This window comes from Lissotriton helveticus, chromosome 2_1 (assembly GCF_964261635.1).
Source record: "Lissotriton helveticus chromosome 2_1, aLisHel1.1, whole genome shotgun sequence".
Classification (NCBI taxonomy): domain Eukaryota; kingdom Metazoa; phylum Chordata; class Amphibia; order Caudata; family Salamandridae; genus Lissotriton; species Lissotriton helveticus.
In genome coordinates, this window is record NC_136059.1 from 332,428,616 (window position 1) to 332,453,701 (window position 25,086).

General features: G+C 41.9%; 1 protein-coding gene and 1 long non-coding RNA gene across 5 annotated transcripts in view; one reads left to right on the forward strand and one right to left on the reverse strand.

Annotated features, from left to right (window-relative positions):
- Nucleotides 1–25,086, forward strand: part of LOC144819342 (uncharacterized) — a 161,766-nt gene that overhangs the window by 121,571 nt on the left and 15,109 nt on the right. For 2 of the 3 annotated variants that reach the window (XR_013607299.1, XR_013607301.1), the window contains one exon: nucleotides 18,432–18,479. This is a non-coding gene — a long non-coding RNA (uncharacterized LOC144819342). Of the gene's footprint in view, nucleotides 1–11,277; nucleotides 11,439–18,431; nucleotides 18,480–25,086 lie in introns of all 3 variants that reach the window. The other variant, XR_013607300.1, reaches the window with a different exon arrangement.
- C1QTNF3 (C1q and TNF related 3) overlaps nucleotides 1–25,086 on the reverse strand; it is a 762,159-nt gene that overhangs the window by 20,931 nt on the left and 716,142 nt on the right. For both annotated transcript variants that reach the window (XM_078677282.1, XM_078677283.1), the window contains exon 5: nucleotides 20,155–20,254. In XM_078677282.1, the coding sequence (XP_078533408.1) occupies nucleotides 20,155–20,254 (100 nt within the window). The remainder of the gene's footprint in view (nucleotides 1–20,154; nucleotides 20,255–25,086) is intronic.

Below are 25,086 nucleotides of genomic sequence, written 5' to 3' on the forward strand. Positions count from 1 at the left end.
CTACGCTACGCTGCACTACGCATGTTCGCACTGTGCTACGTGCAGCACGCGTAGTGCGAAGTTGCGAAAACTTCGCAAACTCCGCGAGCGTAGCGTAGTGCTTCGCCCAGGGTTAGTAATTAACGCCCCTTTTTTAGCATCTTGGGGGGAATAGATTATTGACCCAATCTTCAAAAAGGGGGACCGCCAAGACCCGGGATGGTACAGACCCATCTCACTATTAGACTCCTTGACTAAAGTGGTAGGCCGTATAATTCTACAATGTTTACACAACAGTCCTGATGTCACGTACGCAATTAGGACTGCAGAGCGTTTTAGATAATTTTTCTAATTTTATGAGCACTCTCGGTCTTAAGGTGAACATCTTTTATAATGAGCTGTGGACGCCGTAGCCAGAGGTGTAGGGACATGTTTCTGGATTGACAAAATATAGAGCCTGTTAAGAGATTTCCATATCTTGGAATACACATTGCCCATAATGATTCCTGGGCCCAGGCAGTATCAGCCAAAAAACTAGTGTTTTCAAGGACAACAACCGCCCTTGCCAACTTTTCAAAAAATCCAGACAGAAGAGCGCCAGTAGAGCTTATCCAGATCTACGAAGCGAAATGTGTCTCTGCAGCCATGTACGGGGCAGGGGTGTGAGGTTTCACCGATGTCTATCCGATACAAATTGTGGAAAACACCTTCCTTCCCTACCTCCTGACTGTACCAAATGGCACATCCTCATACGTTTGTCAAGCCGAGTTGGGCTTGCCATATATTTCTTATCTCATACAAATGGAGCCTATACTTCTATGGCACAGGATCTGGGCAAAGGGAGAGACAAAGCTTAACCGAGATATAATAACAGAGAGCTTGAAGATGGAAGGAGCCCTAAAAATCCCAATGGTTAAGGTATGTCTGAGATTTTATGGGCGATCAAGGCCATACAGAATATTTTGCTGACCCAACTAACATGCAGATGGTTATGAGAAAGGATCTAAAAAGAGAGGGCCTCCTGCTATTAGACACAAACAGAATGTCAAGTGAGATAATTAAGCCCACGGTCCAGCACAACCGGATCACTGACATAATATCGACAGTCAAAATATCGACTTACCAAAATATCGAGGTAAAAATATAGAATGCCAAAATATCGACTTCCTATCTACAAACAGGTAAGTACAAAAATATCGACTCCAAAATATCGATAGGAAAAAATATAGACTGTCAAAATATTGATTTTTTAAAATATCTTAAAAGTAATTTTAAAGTACTATAATAATAAATGTAATAAATTAAAACATACTAAAATACTTAAATAAACTTAAAATTAATAAATAATTATTGTAACTTAAAAATATATATATATATTTAAATATATATATATATATATATATATATATATATATATATATATATATCTATATATACATATTATTAACAAAACATATACAATATTTTTTTCGTTGGATAGCGAGAGGTTTAAATTTACTATTCCCACTCCAGTGAGAGCAAAAATTGGGAAAGCATTGGATAGCGTAAGGATAAACATTACTATTCCCACTCCAAAGAGTGCAACAGTAGGGAAAACGTTGGATAGCGTAGGGGTAAAAATTACTATTCCCACTCCAAAGAGTGCAACAGTCGGGAAAGCGTTGGATAGCGTAGGGGTAAAAATTACTATTCCAACTCCAGCGAGTGCAACAGTGGGGTAAGCGTTAGATAGCGTAGGGGTAAAAATTACTATTCCCACTCCAGCGAGTGCAACAGTAGGGAAAGCATTGGATAGCGTAGGGGTAAAATTTACTATTCCAACTCCAGCGAGTGCAACAGTAGGGAAAGCGTTGGATAGCATAGGGGTAAAAATTACTATTCCCACTCCAGCAAGTGCATCAGTAGGGTAAGCGTTGGATAGCGTAGGGGTAAAAATTACTATTCCCACTCCAGAGAGTGCAACAGTAGGGAAAGCGTTGGATAGCGTAGGGGTAAAAATAACTATTCCCACTCCAGCGAGTGCAACAGTAGGGAAGGCTTTCGATAGCATAGGGGTAAACATTACTATTCCCACTCCAATAACTGCAACAGTAGGGAAAGCGTTTGATAGCGTAGGGGTAAAAATTACTATTCCCACTCCAGCGAGTGCAACAGTAGGGAAAGCATTGGATAGCGTATGGGTAAAATTTACTATTCCAACTCCAGCGAGTGCAACAGTAGGGAAAGTGTTGGATAGCATAGGGGTAAAAATTACTATTCCCACTCCAGCGAGTGTATCAGTAGGGTAAGCGTTGGATAGCGTAGGGGTAAAAATTACTATTCCCACTCCAGAGACTGCAACAGTTGGGAAAGAGTTGGATAGCGTAGGGGTAAAAATTACTATTCCCACTCCAGCGAGTGCAACAGTAGGGAAAGCATTGGATAGCGTAGGGGTAAAATGTATTATTCCAACTCCAGAGAGTGCAACAGTAGTGAAAGCGTTGGATGGCGTAGGGGTAAAAATTACTATTCCCACTCCAGAGAGTGCAACAGTAGGGAAAGCGTTGGATAGCGTAGGGGTAAATATTACTATTCCCACTCCAGAGAGTGCAACAGTAGGGAAAGCGCTGGAGAGCGTAGGGGTAAAAATTACTATTCCCACTCCAGCGAGTACAAAAGTAGGGAAGGCTTTGGAAAGCATAGGGGTAAAAATTACTATTCCCACTCCAATAACTGCAACAGTAGGGAAAGCGTTGGATAGCGTAGGGGTAAAAATTACTATTCCCACTCCAAACTGTGCAACAGTAGGAAAAGAGTTGGATAGCATAGGGGTACAATTTACTATTCCAACTCCAGAGAGTGCAACAGTAGGGAAAGCGTTGGATGGCATAGGGGTAAAAATTACTATTCCCACTCCAGAGAGTGCAACAGTAGGGTAAGCGTTGGATAGCGTAGGGGTAAAAATTACTATTCCCACTCCAGAGAGTGCAACAGTAGGGAAAGCGTTGGATAGCGTAGGGGTAAAAATTACAATTCCCACTCCAGCGAGTGCAACAGTAGGAAAGGCTTTGGATAGCATAGGGATAAAAAGTTACTATTCCCACTCCAATAACTGCAACAGTATGGAAAGCGTTGGGTAGGGTAGGGGTAAAAATTACTATTCCCACTCCAAAGAGTGCAACAGTAGGGAAAGGGTTGGATAGCGTAGGGGTAAAAATTACTATTCCAACTCCAGCGAGTGCAACAGTAGGGAAAGCATTGGATAGCGTAGGGGTAAATTTTAATATCCCCACTGTAGTGAAAATAAATTAATATAAATCACATAATTATAAATTAATCAATTATTACATTTTAATTACCAATTAAGAATTAATTAATTACCAATTAAAAATTAATCACCAATTTATTTTAAAAAATACCAATTAATTAATTATCATGTTTAATTAATTATAATAAATTACTTCCCACCCTATTCCCCTATAAACAAACAACCCGCTACTAAAAATAAAATAATATTATTCACATAATTATCAATTATTCAATTAATAAAAATTATTTATCAATTAAAAAATTAATTATTTACCAATTAAAAATTAATTGACAATTTATTCTAAATAAATACCAATCAATTAATTAATTAACATATTTAATTAAATAAAATTATATTACTTCCCACCCTATTCCCCCATAAACCCACAACCCGCTACTGAAAAAAAATATTATTCACATGTTTGTCAATTAAACAATTAATTAAAATTAATTATCAATTAACAATTAATTAATTATTAATTAAAAATGAATTACCAATTAATTCAAAATAATTACCAATTAATTAATTAACATATTTAATTAATTATAATTAAAATACTTCCCACACTATTCCCCTATAAACCCACAACCCGCTACAGAAAATAAATTACTAAAATTAAAATATTTAACAATTAATCAATTAAAATTTATTACCAATTATATTTTAATTAATTACCAATTAATAATTAATTAACAATGAATTCTAAATAAATAACAATAAATAAATTAACATATTTAATTAATTATAATTAATTTACTTCCCACCCTATTCCCCTATAAACCCACAACCCGCTACAGATTTATATTACACAAAAAAAAAATATTAACTTAACCTAAAATTCGATATTTTTGGTGTCTATATTATGTCTAGTCGATATTATGTCTGTTGTATATTTTTGACTCGATATTATGTCTAGTCGATAAAAAAACTCGATATTTTGACTGGTTACCAGCACAACCAGCTGATTTTAACAACTTTTAATAAGCAACCGTATTTAACAATGGTACCTGGTGCTTACAACAGGTTTGTAATAACTCGAAGGCACGTTAAATGTTGAATGTATATTTCTTTATTAGTTCCCACATGCAAGTCCCACCCGAGAAGCCGGATGCAAGTAAAACGGCCGGCCAACTGTCAGCCAACAGTCATCCGACGTGCATGCCAACGGGCAGCACGAGACCAAAGCCTAAGTTGCCCACGCGCAGAGAGCGCACGGCGGGCAAGACCACTACAAGGTTTTTATTTAGGCTGGGAATTTTCCACAAACTTGTCAGTTTTCCAATAAGGAATGACTGGGACTGAAAAACTCAACTGTGTCCCTGTGACAACTACTCAGAACAATCAACTATCCATGTTCTATTTTGTAGATTTTACAGTGAATTAGGGAAGGTATGGATTGTCACGCTTTAAAATCTTTGGGGATCAGACAATGTTGCCCGGCTTTTTATTGTATTGCATTTGTTGGATAATGAACATAGAGTTTGGAGGGTAGCGATGTTTTTAAAGAAAGTCCTTAGCCATAGGATAAGCGTTGCAGTATAAACACTGAGTTTACATAGATTTTAATGAATGCTATTTTTATTCATGAGTTTTACACCTAACTTTATGTAAATAATATTTATTCTTATCCTGTGTTATGAATGTATGTTTTTTATGTGTTTTTATGATTGTCTGAAACAGCAATCGAATAAAGTTGTTTTGACTTGACCCGAGTGTGAATAGTAAATTTCGCTACTGTGAAATCCAACACTTTCCCTAGTGTTGCACAGACTGGAGTGGGAATAATAAATGTTGGCCCTCCAAAGTCCAACGCTTTCATATCTGTTGCACAGATTGGAGCAGTAAATTGGTGACAGCAGCTCTTGCCAGACAGCAAAACTATCTGTAGCCAGAATCTTAAAAGAAGTAAATATCTAATCCTGCCTTTCATTATATTTAAAACAGACCAAAAGATAAGAGTTTTGTTTAGTAGTGAGGTATGTTAATTGATTCACTTCAGGCTGTGAAAAAATGGTAAGTAAACAATGACCCAATGACACAAACCTCCAATAGATCTTACACAGGTTTTTAAACTAACTAAGTGCACCTTACCTTACGCTTGTCTAGAGCTCCCGGCTCGCATTGTTTTATTGCTTTTATCTTTATGCTTCAACTTCTATGTATTAGCTTATGTTTTAAAACTGCTGTTGGGCTTACTTACATGCCCCCGGTTACCTAATGCTTGCGGTTTCGCGGGCGCGCCGCTGGTGCGCCAAGGGCAAGCCCGTCTGTGCCCATCCGCACATGGATGACACCAGACGCCAGACATGCTGCCGGTTACACCCTCCTAAAATGGTCCTACTCATGGGACGACCAAGTTGCTATTAGAACAAGGATTAGTCCATGCGCACACCTGCCTTGTGCCCCTCTAGAGGGTCCTTTTCTTTGCACACACTGCGGTTTTAGCTCACTAACAGACACAATTTCTAGACCCTCTCCCCTGCCTGCCGTCAAGCTCCTTAGTTTAAATTGCCGCTTGCTTGTTAAACACTTCTCTGAAGTGTTTGACTTAATCCAGGATGAGGTTCCTGATATTCTCTTCCTTACTGAGACATGGCTTACTGCAAATACGGAGGCAGAGTCAAGATTGTCCCTGCCTCAGGGGTATACTATTAAGACACTGAACAGAGGGGGCTGGGGTGATGGCATTGCAATTATTTTTAAAACTGGCTATACCTGCACCTTGACAAAGTAGATCATTGTGGATTATAAAGGTGTACTTTTAAAAACGTCCTTTAATGCTAACTTCACTTTGTTGGGGCTCTTGATTTACCACCCCCCAGGGCCCTCCAAAGACTTCAGGGAAGCTATTTTTATCTGCGAGTGTTTGAACAAATAAAGAAAGAATAAAACGAAGAAAATTGACTTGAACAAATTTCTTGGGAGAACGGTTTCAATCTTGTCCTTTTTCACAATACGAATGTAGATTGAACATTGATACTGTGTTTATTATATAACTTTTTTGGTGTGCGAGGTCAATTTGTGAAATTAGATTTACAGAACAAATAATCTTTTATGTGTTCTATTTTGGGATCTAGGGGGTTGTATCTTAGACCAGTTGCACCCAGACTTTGATTAACGTTAGGAACTTGACTATTGGTGCGGCCTTCAAAGCCTCAATCCCCTTCTTTGTTGTGACAAGCCCTAATCACTGCGTCTGGCCCACTAGCTGCCTGGTCGGCTAATTTGAACATTATTGGGGACCTTAATCTGCACTTAGAAGCGAACCAAGACAGTGAGATTGGCAATTTCCCAGCGGATCTTGCTGCTTTCCAACTAATAGAGTGTGTCCCAAACAGAACACACCCAGTAGGGCATCTGCTGGACCCTGTTTTCTCCAATCTACCTGTTCTTATAGTTACCCTGCCTCTCCCTATGAGCTGGTCTGACCACTATTTGGTACCTATAACATTGCAGGGAGTAGGAACTCCTCTGGATGTCCCACAGAACCCCGTTTTGAAGCGCCCCTGGCATAACTTGGATGCTGACCGCTTTTGTGACCTTCTCCTCAATCAAACACCTAGCCTTCCAGATAACCCTGAAAGGGCTGATAGCATCCTGTCTGATTGTTTCACGCATTCTCTGGATTCTCTTATCCCCGCAAAGCTGTCTCTAAGTCGCAGAAGCCAGTCGAGCCCATGGATCAACAACAATTTGGCCCAGGCCAGGAAAAACTTGCAAAGCCATGGAACGAGCATGGAGCCATCATTATGATCCAGCTCTGAAAGTACAATATCAGGTAGCCATCAAAAAGTACCATAAATCCATTAAGAAAGAAAGAGATGATTATTTTGCAGACAAAATCAAAAATAGCAGTAATCCTGAAAAATGTATCTTCTCCTTGCTTAAGGACCTCAAATCTTCAGGGAAACCTAATACATCTCCCCTTTCCACTAATCAGCAATGTGAGTCATTACCTGTCACCGAAACATATATCAACTCCATACTTACCACTTTCATAGAAGCCAAAAATCTGTTAGACTCCTCCCAAAATGGCTTCCGTCCACGACACAGTACTGAAACTGCCCTTCTGGCTGTTACGGAACACCTGCGAAGCTCACTAGATGTAGGACGAGCCTCGGCACTGATCCTTCTGGATCTAACCGCTGCTTTTGACACGGTGTCCCATCAGATGATTTTGCAGTGCTTGGAAGATTTTGGTATCAGTGGCTTGTCCCTGGGCTTGCTCTCCTCCTTTCTATCTGAGATATCCTTCCAAGTGATTGTCCCTCCTTCTGTGCTCAGACGCACGCAGTGCACCAAGGAGTTCCTCAAGGCTCTGCTTTGAGCCCTACTTTATTTAATATCTAAATCCATCCCCTGGTAAAAGTCGCTAAGGAAAGGGGCCTAACTGTTGTCTCCTATGTGGATGACTCACAGTTGGTGGTTGCGTTTTCTGACAACTCCGCACAGGACGCGCTCAAATTTAAAGATTATTTAACAGCCATTGCGGACAGAATGACATCTAACTGTCTTCAATTGAATGCCAGCAAAGATCCTGTTGGTCGGAAAAAAACTCATCTGTGGAGTGAGCACTGGTCTCCACCTACTCTAGGTTCCCCGCCTGCCCCCAAACAGATGGTTAAAAATCTGGCCGTATGGGTCGACTCTACATTGACCTTCCAGGCTCAAACTAAGGTGTAGCTGGAGTCTGCTTAGGGCTCCTACGGGGTCTTAAACCTCTGTTGGGTTTATTCAATGCTAACACCCGTCAGGTTTTTATCCAGGCCACTGTACTATCCAAGCTGGACTACGCAAGCTCTTTGAGTGCAGAGATACATCGCCTACAAAGTGCACAAACCGCTGCCGTCCAGATGCTTCTCGGCCTGCCGAGAACCTGCGCTACTTCTAACTCCCTCAGCAGACTACACTGGCTTCTGGTGGAGAAACGTATCAACTTCAAAGCCCTTTGTATCTCCCATAGAATTCTGAAAGCCCAATCCCCCAATATTTTAGCTGATCTTCTCACGCCCTACACACCCATGTGCCAGCTGCGCTCTACTGGTCAGCACCTGGCGGTTGTTTCTCAGGTAAAGAGAGCAAGAGCAGGAGGGCACTCTTTCCACCATCTTGCCCCTAAACTTTGAAATTCCCCCCCTGGGAGCAACAGAAGCATAAAAAATCATGTGTCATTCTGAAAGGCAATTAAAACATATCAATTTCCTAAGTAATCTGCACCATTCTCATCTCTTTTTGCTCTTCTGTTTGAGATGAGCGCTGGCTTGCCTCTTTGCTGGGGCAGCCATGTATTTTACAAAATCAATAACATAAGTGCTTTCAGCAACCTGTATGATGCAATGGGCCTGGTCACTACATAGGGGGAAATTAAAAAATTGCATTTTGCAGTATGTGAAAGAACTGTTTTCAATTAAAATCTTATTTGTTTAGTAACATGAAAATGTTTTGCACTTCAATCAACAATGCAGAACTATGGGGCATATTATCAAGGACCGGTGTTAAAATTATCGCCGTTTTATCGGCATGAAACTGCAGATAAAAAGGCGATAATGGGCTTGATAATACGCCCTTGTTAATTCCCATAGAAGCCCATGTTCTGATGTTAACATGGGCTTCTATGGGAATTAACAAGGGCGTATTATCAAGCCCATTATCGCCATTTTATCTGCAGTTTCCTGCCGATAAAATGGCGATAATTTTAACACCGGTCCTTGATAATATGCCCCCATGTTTCCTTAGTATAGGACGAACTGGTCCTCAATTTGGCTTCAACTTCATATTGGATTTCAAAGTAGGCATCTTTTAATCCATGTCTCAATTTCTCATTGGTGCTGCACTCAGAAAATGTGCACTGATGCTTTGTGATGAGATGTTGTTCTGTGATAGCCTTGGAGGAAGTTCATTGGTAAATGTGTTTCTCTCCGAGGTCTGTTCCCCCTTGTTGACTGCAGGCCTATTCATTTATAAGACTTTCACTGCTTAGGTAGCTATATTTGTACTGTCACTTCTGATTACATTAGGTCAGAGTAAAGTTTATTATTATTAATTTAGGGCAGAGGTCTTCAATCTGTGGGGTGCAACCCCTAGGGGGACTGTGTAGTCTTGGGAAGGGGGTTGCGCATTTCCAGGCCTCACTTCTGCCTGGAATCTAAAACATGTGCTCTTCCTTTTGAAACCAGGACACTTCATTCCGGTCATTAACATGCTTCAGCTGAAGCTAACTGAGTCACATGTTCTGTGAAACAAAGAGGCTAGGCAGACAGGTGAAACAATCCTTCGTGCCAGGGTGCCTGCTTGCCTGAATGAAATGAAATGCAAATGTGCGTTTTGAATTGATCTGCAAATGTAAATGGTGCTTGGGAGCGGTTCTGGCTTTAATTGCTTTGTGATGGCAACGATTTTTTTCTTAGTGGTAGTAAGAAGAGATAAAAAACTTGGCTGTGAAGTGCATGTTTTTAATCGCTTAGTGCATTACTTATGTTCTAGTATTAAACTATTTGCACAGTTTGTATCAGTTTACCTTATAATATGTGTAATGCAAGAATAAATTAATGACTTACATTTTCACAGTGCTTTCTGTCACAAGCTGTTATCTCCTAGCACTAAAAATTCATAAGCCACTATTCCCCACTGCACCAACCAAATTTAAATCTGTGGCTCTCTGGTTACACACAGGCCTCTGCCGCGCATTAACTAATAGAGTTTTCCCAAGGTACTATACATTTCCCAACGCGTAACAACTTTTTATTATTTATTTTTCATTTTAGCTACCCATTATTTTATATGTAGCTACTTGATGATGAAATACCTAAAAAAGTATAAAAATATTTTGGGGCTGATTTATGAGAGACTTTTGCTGCCGGAGCATAATTTTGTTTTAGCTCCAGCAGCACATGCATCGCAATCGTATCTATGAGGCGACGCAAAGTCACCCTGCATGGCTGAGTGGCCATCTTACATATGGAGTAAGACAAGGCAGCACAAGTCGCTGCCTTGCCTTAGTCTGTCATGCAGGAGTTCCATGGGCATTGCAGTCAGTGTTCCCACGCAACACCCATGGATTTTGACTCTTTCCCAGATTTACAAAAATATGTAAACCTTGGGCAGAACCAAAACCTTATGCATCCCCACAGCAGGTGTAATGAGGAGAAATGTTTTCATATCACCTCTTATTTTTGCAGCTCACAAAGAAAGAGGAAAACCCCTCTTGGGGCACCTTCCTGCACAAAAACAATCCTGCCTACATTGGCTCTATGCAGCAATATATGCGCCAATGAAGTGGGAAAGGACAGGAATGCACCATATTTCATAAATAAGGTGCATTCCCGCCCCTCTGCATTGGCATGGGCAGCGCAAGAAGGCTCGCGATGCTGCCCTACGCCAATTCCTCATAAATGAGGCCTTTTGTTTTTAGCCACACCTTTGACCACGCTCACTGATCTTTCGTGTGATAAACACTGTTCAACGTTATTTCCCCACTGTAAAATTATTTGCTATGGGCATTGGGGGCTTTTATGGTTGTCGATAGTTGTCAATGATGAAGAGTACCAAGTTCTAGACATTTTTGTCAGGAGGGGGTCCTTATGCCTAAAATATTAAGACCTCTGATTTAAGGGGATAGTGTAAGGATGGAGAAAATATGTGATTAATTGATTCTGTATTTAATTTGCCAACATGTGATATATTTGCTCACCTTACCCCATTTCATTGTAAATTGTCTTATAACAATTCATGATTTTACGGTTGTGGAGGACTCTTGTCCTCCAAGTAGGCTGCCTGATTTCCTATTAATTTGCTGCATACTCTGGACTTGGATTATTTTGTAGACTTTGGTCATGTTACTAATTTCCTAAGAGTGGTTTATTATGCATTTTGACTGATTTTAAGACTAACTATATTTATGTTTTCTGTATTGCACATTAACATTTTAATAAACCTTCATGGTTTCTAACTTTACTAATCAGGAGCCTTATTGAGTCTCAACACTTATTTGAAATGCATTCTTTCTTTAGGAACACATTTCCTCATCTATTCTTGAGGACCACACCGTCCCCAATCCTGCAAAGTTGCTTTATCTCAATTTTACCAAATTACAAGAGATAGCATCAACATATGTTTAGTAGGACTACGATAATACCACTGGTGCACTAATAATTGCTATTCAGAAACACGTGTAAGTACCTTTTTCTATTATTCTTTGCAGAATTCTCTAGGTTGCAGAGGAGACTCTGCATACATTGGTATATGTTTTAGTAGTAAATGTGGGAGTAACCTAGGGAAGTGACTGCAAATCAAGGAATGCATACTCCTAAATGGTAGAAGATTAGGGAGCGGGTGGGCAAATGTGAAAGATTGGTATTACGGGTCTGGTGGTCCACGGACCGCCAGACTCGCGGGGGCACAGTGGTGGCGGTCCTCTCACTGCCCTATTACGACCAGGGTGGTCGGGCCACCAGGGGACTGCTGCAACCAAGTGGTGCAGCAGTCTTGAGGCCGCAATATGCTTGCCAAGCATATTACGATTTTCTTCACTGCCACACTTTTCATGCCAGTGCAACCACCATGAAAAGTGTAGTGGTGGGGAATCAAAGGGGGCCCTACAGGACCCCCTAAAGCCTCTGCGCCATAGGGTGCATGCAAGGGTGCATATATTGTGCCTTCTGTGTGCATACACCCCAGTACCTGTGCAGTGTGGACTTCAGCAGTTCATGCCAGGCAAGTACTGATTTTGACATTCCCATTGCTGCACTGCCATGGGCACGCCAAAGAACCATCTGCCATGACAGGAGAAAACTCCTAATCTAGCAGGCGGTTCAATCACGCGTTTCGTGGTACGGGAGCCAAACTCATAATAAGTCCCTTAGCCCATTGCTATAAACAAATAGCACTTCTAAAGTTACAATTGACAAAAATGAACCAAACTGTTGTAAGTATTCTACAGCTCAGTAATGGTGTAAGTCTACTCCCACATATGGCCACTCACTGGTGCTGCAACACACTCTCATTAAACATAATGGAGGCAGGCCCCTAACATAACACCCTATATTAAATAATGTTAAATAAATCAAATTAATGAAAGTCTTAAATTACACACACACATTTATTGTTTAAAGTGTTGACAGTTATTTTCAATTTCATGGATTTTGTAAATGAACTAAATGTATATTTAAATGTTAATTTTTAAATATTTAAATTAAACTTTCAAACTTAAAAAAATGAAATTATTTAACAAAATGTATTAATTAATAAGTGAATGTAGAAATTATAGTGAAGGTAGGGTTGTTTTAAATTAGTTTAATCATAATTATAAATAGAATTAGCATATATTATATTTAATCATTTAATCTCATTAGAGATTGTGCTGTCCATTTTTTGTTCTAGGTTAATAAAAACTATTTGTAGTTAATTAACATTTTTGTTGTTCATTAAAATATTGTCGAATTTTTGAGGTGCGTGACCTGGCTGAGGACCAAGACGGCACCCCAAGCCTAAAGTTCCAGAGCCCGTACCAGATGGTCTGTCTCCGCCCTACGTGCCTCACTGCCGCCATTCCAACATCGTGAGGAGATGCCCTGGCTGCGCTGGGGCTGCTGAGCTGTGACATGAATGCAGATCACTGGGATATGCGGCTGGCAGCGGTCTGACATGGCCCCACAGAGGCCCAGTGATGACAGGGGTCACAGGTGGGCCTGAGGGCGGGGCCAGGGCCCCTCTTGGCCACTGTGCATTACTCCAGGCCCAGTCAGCATAAACATCTTTCAATCTATTCCCCCTGACCAGCGCATTTGCAGATGACGTTGCTAATGGCCGTCTCATGTGCTGCACAGAGCTCCTGGATGCCGATGCCTGTGGCCTTGGGCCTGCTGCGTAGACAGCGCAGTTTCAATATACTTTGCTGCTCATGGGAATGACTGGTATTATGCAGCCAGGCTGTCCCGAGGCCCTTTGAAGCCATGTTTTTTGAAGACGGTCATACCTATTGGATTTGAGGCTATTGTCCGCACTACAAGACCGCCCCCTATATGCTCTTAAAGACGCTGGCTGTGCAGAATTAAGGTGTGCCCTGATCACTACTCTGGGGATCTGCTCTGATTACCAACTGCCGTCATCTGATGTCTCCTGTTAGCGCTGTCTGACTCTCTGCACCTCATCTGACGTCCTGCGTTAGCAAAGAGGTCATACTGCGGGTAGCACAACACCGTGATCGGTCTATGGTCACCCCCATAAATTGATCATTGGCACAGGTGCTGCTGCCTCCTTGCATGGACCAGAAGGCACATACTTACTGACTTTCCTGCAGGTCTTCGCCTCCTCCCACCTGCCTCCTGGCCACTGCCACCCGCCCATAATTAGATGCACTGACCCCCGTCAGCGGCCGCTCGCATTCAAGACCACTAAGACCCCCCTGCAGTGAGGCTGATGAGACTCCAGGAGGGGCAACCTCGCACACAACTGGGTCGAATGCTCCAGCTCCTGAGGGCCAGGTGACCATATTAGCTGAATTGAGAGCAGGGTTCAAGTCAGTCGATACCCACCTCAACACGCTTGCAGCCTGGCTTGAGAGCATGTATGAGCGGCTTGATTAGCATGAAACACGCATTTCCACCGCTAAACAATGCATTTCAGACATTGAAGATGTTGGCCCTACTACCACAAAACGATTTGATAAACTTGAGAAGCTCCTCAAACAAACTGCAGCGAAAGCTGAAGATTCTGAAGTGCGCAGAAACAATATATGTATAGCTGAAGTTGCAGAATCCACCAATACGGGTTGTATGAGTTCTTTCGTGCAACACCTTCTCCTGGATCGTTTCGGCAGAGAAGCTTTTTTGGCCACATCTGCAATTGAAAGAGCCCACAGAACCCTCGGTTGCTGCTAGTGCTGAACACACCCTCCCAGTTGATTATAACCAAGCTCTTCAACTATCAGGGCTGAGACACTATTCTACGCCTCACATGATAAAAGGACACACTACAATACCAGGGCATGAAACTTTCCTTCTTCCCTCATTTCACTCCGATTATACAGGAGGTGTGCCACAAGTTTACTGACGCTAAGCAGTTTCTTCAGAAGGCTAATGTAAAATCCTCCATGCTATATGAAAGACTGGCACTGAAATGCATACCTTGAAATGTACGGGGCTATCCAACCTGCGGTAGGGACATCAAGTACTGGCCTATTTAGCTAGGCATAGGGTGCAGATAGCTTTTTTATAAGAAACCCACTGCGCTCCTGGTTCCCTTTCCCGCTATGTATTCAACTGGGGGACAAACCGCCTTTTTGCTAATTACAGCATGTACTCTAGAGGTGTATTGATCCTACTGCATAGGGCGATCCCTTTCACAACACAAGATGTAATTGCTGATCCTGAGGGTTGATACCTGCTGGCCTCCAGCATGCTCGCTGCTATGCCCCTCTTACTCGTTAATATTTCTGCCTCCAACGCTGACACACCTGAGTTCTTCATCGACATTTCCACACACCTTGCCAGGTTACAGGCCTACTATGTCCTCATGGGGGGGTGACTTTAAAATGTCCCCGGATCTCTCCATGGATTTGATGGGCACAGGACATGTCACCAACTCTCATTCACTGCAGGCAAACTCCACATTCATACAATCATTTCTTCTTACTGGTGCCTGGCGTTTCAAACATTTGACTGCCATAAGCCACACAATGTACTCTGCACCTCACGGATCCTGGTCCCGTATTGATAAATGGTATCTCACCCCGAACCTTACACTTGCAACCGCTGATATTGAACAACTCCCTAGGACCCCGGCAGACCACTCCTCAGTGCTACTCACGCTTCAATTTCCCAAGGCGATGTTGCCTCGTGCGCGCTAGCGCTTCCCCACAAAGGCACTGCTCGACGAGATTTTCTGTGCTGGGGTGTGAGATGCCATAATTGAAAATGTTCATCTCAACTTGGGAACTGTGCAGCAATATTCGACACTCTGGAATGCTTTTAAGGCATACATCAGAGGGGTGTGCATAGCTCAGCAATCATGAGTGCTGCGCTCCGTACGTGGTAAACAGGTGGCTGTCGAGCAAGAGCTGAGAGATCTAGATGCTAGGACACTGACTGGAGATCCTCCATCGCTGCTGCTTCAGTGGGCTTCCCTAATGCAAGAATTCTAAGATCTGGCAGCCCGTGAGGTTAAATACGAGGGCAAGGATGCTCGAGCTCGGGTCTATGGATGGCTCCTCCATCACACAAAATGACGATATAATTTGTTGTTTTTTTACTATTACACTCATCTATATGCATCATGATGTGATGTCCCAAAGGACAAGATTGTGGACTATTGGCAGAGGTTGCCGTGGTCTAGCTAGAGAAGGTACAACAGTTTCTGGCTTCCCCTATCTCCCTTGTTGAGATTTCACAGGCCATTGATGACCTGAGTGGCCTGCGTGCTCCGGGTCTCGGCAGCTTTACTGGATCATTTTATAAGGCGTACACATTGGAATTGATCACTCACATTCTCAAACTCTACTTGGAGTCCCTGTGGCATGGAGTCCTCCTCCCGACACTTCGTGAGGCGATAATCACTTTATTACTAAAGCCCGGCAAACACCTTAATAGGTATACTTCATACAGACCGCTGATGTTGTTGGTCGTTGTTGAACCATGACAATAAGATTTTAGCAAAAGTCCTGGCCACTCACCTTCCCTTCCTTATGGACCCAATAATTTCCCCATTGCAATCTGGGTTTGTTTCCGAACCGTTCCACATCAGTTAATTTGCGTACCATGTTCGCCAATCTCAATCAGGTCAATCTGGAGCTCCCTGCTGCAGCGGTTTTACTCGATGCAGAAAAAGTGTTCGATTCGCTGGAATGGCCTTTCCTACTTGCCATGCTGAGCAAGCTTGGCATGTCTAAGGGTTTTGTGAGCTTGTTTGCCTCCTGTATGCGACTCCACCAGCACACTTAAAAGTCAATGGTACTTTCACTGACCAATTTGTATTACCCTGTGTCACTGGACAGGGGTGCCTTCTGTCCTCTCTTCTATTTATTCTTCCCATGGATCCCCTAGTACAGCAATTTCAGGAGCGACACTTAGCAAAAAGACTACACTTTCATCGTGGCCCGCTCTAGGCGTATCTCTACACAGACAAAGTAATGTTATTTGTCAGGGAATCCAAGTCCAACCGTTCCCCTCTCCTTTGTGAGGTTGTCCGCTTCGGGGTGCTTTCTGGCCTGCGATCAACTGGAATAAATCTGAAATCTTCCCCTTGATAAATGCCACAGTCACTTGTTCTCTGGAGTTTCCCTTGAAATGGTGCACAGACCCTCCCCAAATACCTTGGCATCTACCTTCATAGCCAGAGTGCCTAGGTCATATGCTTAAACTATGGCCCCGCAAGCTATAAGTTATCATCCCAAATTAATCAATGGATGAAACTTTCCCTGTCCATTTGGGGGTGATACACCCTCGTTTTTTGACAAATCCTTTCTTTGACACACTGTGTGGCATGTTCGGGTGTTTAATATGGGACGGCAAACAACCTAGAATCAGCTGGCAAACTTTGATCCTGCCATATGAACGTGGCGGGTTTAGTGCCCCCGAATTCTTCCTTTACTTTGCATACCATTGGTTCAATTACGATGCACGTCTACAGTTCCTGAGACCGGACTGGTCGCAGGCCCACCCATACCCACTTTCCACACTCATGCCACGAGGATTACCTAGAAAAGTTTCGCCATTACAAATAATCCCAGCTACGTGCTGGCCTTGGGCCAAACTCCAAAAGTACCTCGTTTTACCCACTTGAACTCTCCTCACATTCCTCTTGCTGACAATCCATGGCTGCCGCTGACCGTAGAAACACTCACCAAATTAATTTTATCCACTTTTTGATTATGTAATCTAGGTGATGTCTTTGCTGATGCTGAAATACACTCTGTCACATCACATCACTGGTGGAAGGGCATAATATGGCACACATGTATATTTTGCATCGACTACACAGTACACTACGATCCTGACCTCCCCAGCGGATTCTCTTGACTTTCTGCCATTATCCCTGGTCATCACAAACCCAGACGGTGCCAATTTGGTCTCTCGGCTATATCACGAGGCTCTCTCGCTGAAGCCTACGGTGGCTAGGGAAGCGCATGGGTGGGAAAGAGATCTAGGTAGCCCACTACCAGACAAGACATGGTACTTTTGCTGTGAGCAGGCTAGATTGGTCTGTAGCATTCACTGACATAAGCTGCTAAATTTCAAATACTTATTCTGTGCCTACACTCCCCTTCATTTGTTAGCCAAATTTTATTCCATTAAATCACATTGTTGCCCTCTATGGTCCATGGACCACGCTAACTTCTCACACTTGGCGTGGAACTGTGCGCCAATACTTTCCTATTGGGTACTCCGCATATTATAACGGATGATCGAGCCGAGCTTGTTCCATCTCCCTTAATGGCACAGTTGGGTTATGTTTGGTTGCTTCCTGTGGAAGTTCGGTGTTATATAGCATTTGCGCTTCTGTTAGCGAAGCACCAGGTGTCTTTACACTGTGGTGCCACATCAGTCCCTACTGTTAAAGTGTAGATTTTTGATCTGGTGTGCTGTGACACAATGAGTGATACTTAAACTATGTTACAACCACCCACTACTACACCCAAAAACATATAGTGACCAATGCGAACCTACTTATTACTTTTTCCACTGGATGTTGGAGGGCCTCAACCTGATTGAAGAACACTTCACACCGGGACTAATGCCTATAATGATACATTGTACCTGTATTGTTTCTCTACAGTATGCATGTCTTGAGACCCCGCTGTGGTAGTCCATTCAGTTGAGTTCACTTTCCAGATATTTGTTCTTCTTTTTGCTGTATGTCAATGCTTCCCATTACATTGATGGCTCCAATACTCTCTTTCCCTGTTTATTGATGCCATGCATTTCTTTCTACATCCTTATCACTGTGGACCATTTTGTTTTTTATTTTTTATTTATTTCCACTTCTTCAGGAATGCGCAAACAGATTGTAAGCTTCTGATATCTCGAGACTTCGCCCTTGTATCTTCATTTACTTATGTTATTGTTTTGTACTGTTTGCTTTTTTATTGCATAATTAATAAAGAATTTTTTTTAAATTGTAAAATTTTGGATTTTTATTCCCTTTCTTATTTTTCCCTATACTTTACTAGGCAAACATCTCTGCAATGGAGGTCACAACCTCTGCCTACATGTGAAAAGTAAGTAGTAGTAACTCTACACTTGTAAATCCTGTTCCACCATGCTCCTCATAGTAAATTTACATTAAATACGTCCCATAGTGTGTAATTTTCAGAGGGAGACAAAAGTATTTCTTATCAGCATGTATTTTCATCTCTGTGCTCTTTGAGGTGCTGGGTGGACACATCATCACTCCAACAAGTGCATCCCTTCGGGTTGTGAGGACATGAGGATATTTTGTATGTGAAAAGTCAACTCTATTAACTTTCTAAGATATTCGGCATAGCCCCAATTACCAGTTTGTTCTCTTCTCGTGCATCATTTCAAACATATACCTCACTCAAATGGTTATGCGCATGTTTTCTATTTTACAATAATTGCAAAGGGATGTTATAAGTAAATAATGTAAGTAACATTCAGCATGAAGTTAGGTTTTCCCCCTTATCCATGCTTTTCAAAGGGTCAAAACAATATGGCTGTGGTCCGAGCTTCTATCTTGGGGGATTGACAAGGCATTCTTAGATTTAACTATGGAGCTTCATAAAGAAACCTGAGTCTGGAAAAAACTATACAGAAGCTCAGAAAATGAAAGAGGCCGTTAGCCCACAGGGCTGGGTAATGTGAATATCAGCAACTTAAACTATGCTGATAATTTGATTTAGATAACTTCAACACCTATAGATTTACAGAGACCATTGGCAAAATCTGAAATCTGTAATGAGGTCAAAGTTATTTTCTATCAATTTAACAAAAGTAGTGATATTTTCTTGATAAAATATTGACCTTTCATGGCACATCAATAACATTAAAAGTAGAGGTGAGCATAACTTGTGTAATTCTCTTTAGCATAATAGCTAGTAATTACCACAAAAGTACTCTGAATTATGTAATTGTGTGAGAAGCATAATCCAGTAGTTAGCATTATTCTTTTAGTGCAAAATGCACCCTTCCATCATAAATGGGCCTGAGGGTGCATTTTGGTGCATATTGTGCTAATAAAATAGCACTAAATGCTACAGGACATGAACAACAGTAGCCAGCAGTCGCTATCTCTCTTAGTTTTTCTACTACAGCAGTAGGGTGTTTGCCACACATTACTCTAAATTACTCAAGCTAGCGTAATTGCAGAATTTCGGTAATTTTGCATCACAAGAGTAATTGGTAAATACTGAGAGCACTCCAATTACTCTGGAATAATTAAAATGTCTTCCGGGCTAATTAAATGTGGGTTGTAGATTATATCCATACTTGGAAATTACAAATACATCTCTTGGAATACTACTTCTCTACTCTCTTCCAATAGTATTCATCGTTTGGCTGCCATTAAAAGGGATACTGGAATATTTCAACATAATACTTCTTGATTGTAATTCCCACCTACAATGGTCCTCTATGTTCATAACATGACTGTTGCTGGATTTATAACTTACACTTTATATATGAACGATTCATTTGTGTTTGCATGTAGGTGTGTAGCTATATAAGAATATATAAATGTCACTTATATATTACCGAACGTCGGTCTTCCACATGATTGGGTATTAATGCTTATGTTTTTTTCTGACCTGTTCTTTAAAGCATTCAGGAGGTTTTTTGATTTTATTAGCTACACACAGATGCTCAATCAATACATGAATAAACAAATGAAGGCATATTTAATATGTCTTTAAAGCAGTCATTAACATTTCTACTTACCTATGCATGCTAATAATTGTATTCCCGTTGTGCATGAGGTAAACATACACTTCATCAACTTCCTCGTGTTTCATCATACTAAAGGTAAAAAAATAAACCCCTGGAAAGCAAAGAAGGACAGGGTTCACTTATTAATTCTGTGATGATGATTATATTAAAAACTGTATGAATATTTACAACTGTGTGGCGTCCTATGAACATTTGAGATGATGTGACTTGTTGGTCCACTGGTAGACCCACTCATTTATATATGGGGCCTGACTCACAGACAAACTGCAAACGCCATTGTGTACGCTTATGCTTGAGAAATGTGTCAATTTATACAAATGTCATTGTTATCAAATGTCTCAGTCCCACAACAGCGAACTGTACATTTTTTCATAGTTTCTAGTCAAGGCCTTCTTCACATAACTTGTTCTATGGGTAATTGTGTATAGCTCTCGCTTCGGTTATATCTTAATGTTTCTAAAACTAAGGCTTTGGCCTTCTGCAAGAAAGTCAGTAAGGCAGTGTGGCATTAAAGGGAGTGAATGTGCCTCTTTAAAAGAATGCCATTTCTGGGGGCTGAAATTAGAAAGGTCATATAAAAGTCATGGTTAAGACAACATCTACACGTCAAGGGTGACTTTGGTGATTATACTATAAATTATAGACCATGTAGATGTAATTAAGCCTTTCGGAGCAAGGGAATTGAGTCTCTCACATAAGGTAGTGAGGTCTAAGCTATTGTTGCTTCCAAGAGATGGAAAGGTTCCAAAACAACATCATGCGAGTGATTCTGGAAGCACCAGCATGCCCATACACAGTGGCTTTAACAATGGAATTATTTGCTTCCAAAACCAATGCTGTACTATTACTGGTCTACATTAAATACGCATTTCATGTGAAATGCAGTCATAATATTTGTATAGAAATCGAGAAAAATCAAGCATGGAACGATGACACCTGATAAGAGCACTCAAGTAAGGTTTTGTTTCGTGAGTTTGACCAAAAGATTTTAAACTGTGTTCAGACTGAGCACCACTAAAGTGGTCCAGTGAGAGCTAAAAACCTAAGTACGTGTTTAGTTTTGGTGCCTGGCGGTACATGGCAGCTACAATGACACCCTTTAGTTGGTGTATTGTGCATAAAAACCCTTTTAAGAGAGTGATGTATCTTACACACGTTGGCTCCCTAGATATTTCTGGTCGCTTCTGTAGACTAAGAACTAAGATGCTCTCCTTAGTAGCTACATCCCATGAGTAGTAGTTCACTTATTAAAGCGAACTCAGGTGCAATAATCTGGTCAAGTAGGAGAATGGGCACAATTTTCAAATCTCTGCCAACATTTAAATACTCCTCTTACGAAACAGGCGAAACATATTTTATTGAAACATCAAACTGTAAAAAAGATACAATACCTTAATCTTTCTGATAAAAGCTGTTAACTGGTATAGTAGCATCGTTTTTTTGTACTAGAATTTGGAGATCCTGGCAAAGATAAACTTGTGAGTCATGGAACTCACATTTATAAGGTACTTGCATTTTTATTTCTATCAATCAATCAATCAATCAATCAAAGTAATTTGTATAGCGCGCTACTCACCCAATAGGGTCTCAAGGCGCTGGTGGGGGGAGGGGTCCGTTACTGCTCGAAAAGCCAGTTCTTGAGTCGCTTCCTGAAGGAGAGATGGTCCTGGGTCAGACGTAGGTGGATGGGGAGGGAGTTCCATGTCTTGGCTGCCAGGTAGGAGAAGGATCTTCCGCCGGCGGTGGCTCTGCGAATGCGTGGTACGGCGGCGAGGGCGAGGCTGGTCGATCGTAGCTGGCGGGTGGGCGTGTAGAAAGTGAGGCGGTTGTTGAGGAACTTGGGGCCCAGGTCGTGGAGTGCCTTGTGTGCGTGGGTGAGGAGTCTGAACATGATCCTCTTGCTGACGGGGAGCCAGTGCAGGTCTCTCAGGTGGCCGGAGATGTGGTTTTGGCGGGGGTGTCCAGGATGAGTCGTGCGGAGGCGTTCTGTATGCGCTGGAGTCTTCTCTGTAGTTTGGCAGTGGTTCCACTACATCTGGCCAACTCACATGTTGTTGGCTTTGGTAAACATATTTCAAAGTTCATATTTTGTTGACATATTCACCTGTATTTTCAGTGAATGCATCTAATAATAAACACTTAATCTCAAACTCAAGCGTTTTTTAAGTTATTCACAAAGCTATTTTCTCTTATACTCACAGTTTTTGTGAATAAACTCTTAGGGACTGATTACAAGTCTGGCGGTCCCAGTGTGGGTGCGGCGGTGGCTGTCTCCTGCCTGCCCGATTAGGGCTCGGGTGTTGTGCCCGTCTTTGGACTGCCAACACCACCAGGAAACCGCCACTCCCTGAAGAACGCACGGCAGTCCAGAGGCCGCAACATGATTCGTGGGACCACTGTGGCCCCCCAAACACATTACAAGTTTCCTCTCCACCAGGGATTACATGGCAGTTCTTCCTCCATGTAAACCCTGGTGGAGAGGAAACAGAGGGGGTCCTAAAGGGCCCCCTTGTGCCTCACACCGAATAGATGCACACGGGGGGGGGCAAACCACGTGCCCTCCCTGTGTGCATGCACATCAGTTGCTGCTTGGTATGGACTTGCAGGAACTGTTTTTTAACTGTTTTTGACATTCCCATTGCGATGCCTGTTTTTAAAGGCAAAACTGTGGGAACGCCAAAAAAAAGCCAGCCAGACAGGAGAAAACGCGTAATCTGGTGGGTGGCCTCACCACGGGTTTTGTTGGGCAGATTTTTCGCCGCATTGCCAAACTCGTAATCGGGCCCTAAGAGTGTACCACCTACCAGAGTACGGTTAGAGAAAATGTGCATTTACATAATTTACTTTAATCTGTTTCTATTTGCCACAAGTAAAACAGTTTTCAGGTGAAGAGGCCCTTTCCAGTACACTCATTAAAGAGATGTGTTGCTATGAGCATTTTCGGACACTTACCACATCACCTACCACACAACGAATATCTATGTTTTTTAGGGGTGCTGCTGCTGCATTTTTTGTTTGGTCAGTCCTGACATTTGCCAAATTGCCCCAGCCTTGCCCATCCTAATCTTGCGTCTGCCTCTATGAACATGCCATATGCCAATGACATGATGGCTTAATTCAGCTTGTGGAATTCGGTATCTGTTTGCCAGAAATCGGTATTTTTGAATTGCAAGTTGGGCGCGATCACTGTATTGATGCTCATTCATCCGGAGATTTCACCTGCACCAGGTAGGTGTTGACTCCAGATAGAATACTGTGGGAAACATATTAAAATCTTAAAATAACCATTCACCCACCTTCCTCCAAATTAGTAGGACCTCTGGAAACGATAAATCAGGATGGAATTTTTGTTTCTAAAGCAGGCCATTCATAATGAAGGTCCTAAAGTAAATTCTTGACATTCTGGATCTCTATTGACCCCTGTTATGAAACAATTTGAAAGCTTTCCACTGGTTCATTAATTACTGACTCAAGAATTGCAATTCTTCACTTACATCTTTGACAGTTCCTACGTTGTGGACTCAAGTAATGTTCACCCCTCTTATAAAAATTTCGAAGAGATAATACAGATACATATATCTACTCATATTATCGTCCCATATTCTTGTTACCTTTTATTTAACAAATCATAAGGCAGCAGTGAATTGACATCTTTCTATTTCCAGAAACAGAGTCAATTATCCGAGCAGGCTCCCGTCCTGTCCAGGGAAAATAATTCATATTGTTTGACCCCTTTAAAGACATCCTGGATGTAGCGAAGCCAGCTATGTAGGTTCCCTCAATATTTTGGATGCATTTGACACAGTCTCTCAACCTATCTTATATTCTTGCACACAGGAAGTAGGGCTGACAGACCATACCCGAGAATATTTGCCCCCCCTTCGATGCTCAACAAAAAAATAGTCAACATTAGTCAAAACTGTCCTCTGGGCAGAATCAAGAGTTTATACTATACTCCAAACCACTAAACGTGTGCCCTCCTGTTTCAATAATATTATTATTTTTATTAATAAGGTTACTGGTTGACTGGGGTGTGAGCCTTTCTCAAGCAGCAACCACAATCCTAGACAGGCAATTTGTAAAGTATTTGTGCAACATTTCAAACAATAAAACAATGAAACAACACACAAAAGATCCCATATTAAATTAGAACAATAGAGCTTACTGTAATAAATAAAACAACACCGAAATGACAAACTCCAATCAGCAGAACCGGATTTATGAATTTGTAAATAATAAACTATAAAAGAGCCTTAAAAAGCAGAAAGCGCCAACCCATGGCTATCTGGTTGCACTGAATCAGGTCAAAGTTAAAAGTTCAGGCCGACCACGATGGAGCGCTGTTAGAAGGTGGTTTGACCATCTGAGCCGCCCGGATTGTTTGCTTTTTGAGCACCTAATTGTGGAGGTTTTATTGTGAGAGAGCCTCATAAGTTGGGACCCACCCACAGTGAACTCCTGATGAAAGAGACTGCATGTGGATTTTACTGGTGTCCCCTGGCTTGACTAGACCGCTGCGCTGCTGCTAGAGTAAGGGGCACCGGGCTGGTTGCATGCAGATACATGTGTACATGCGTGTGTACACATGTAGGGGCTGCGCAGGAGAGATTCCTGGTATGCGCAGCCCAGGAGCAGGTGCAGATAGAATGGTGTGGCAGGACTTATGCAGAACTGGGTAGTTACATGGAATAAGCTTTATACAGTGGGAAAAAACATGCCAGGGGCCAGGGAAAGTCAGTGTGTTTTAATGTTTTTCACTCCATTATGTTCCTATGGGGATGTGGAGCCCATGGGCTAGTTCACTTTCCTAAGGCCGACACATTCCAGACACGCACTTAAGTCCACTGTAGAGTCCAAAGTCATATTTGTATTGCTTTTGGGTCATCCAGAAATGTCATATTTCTCTGAGTCAGCTCATAACCA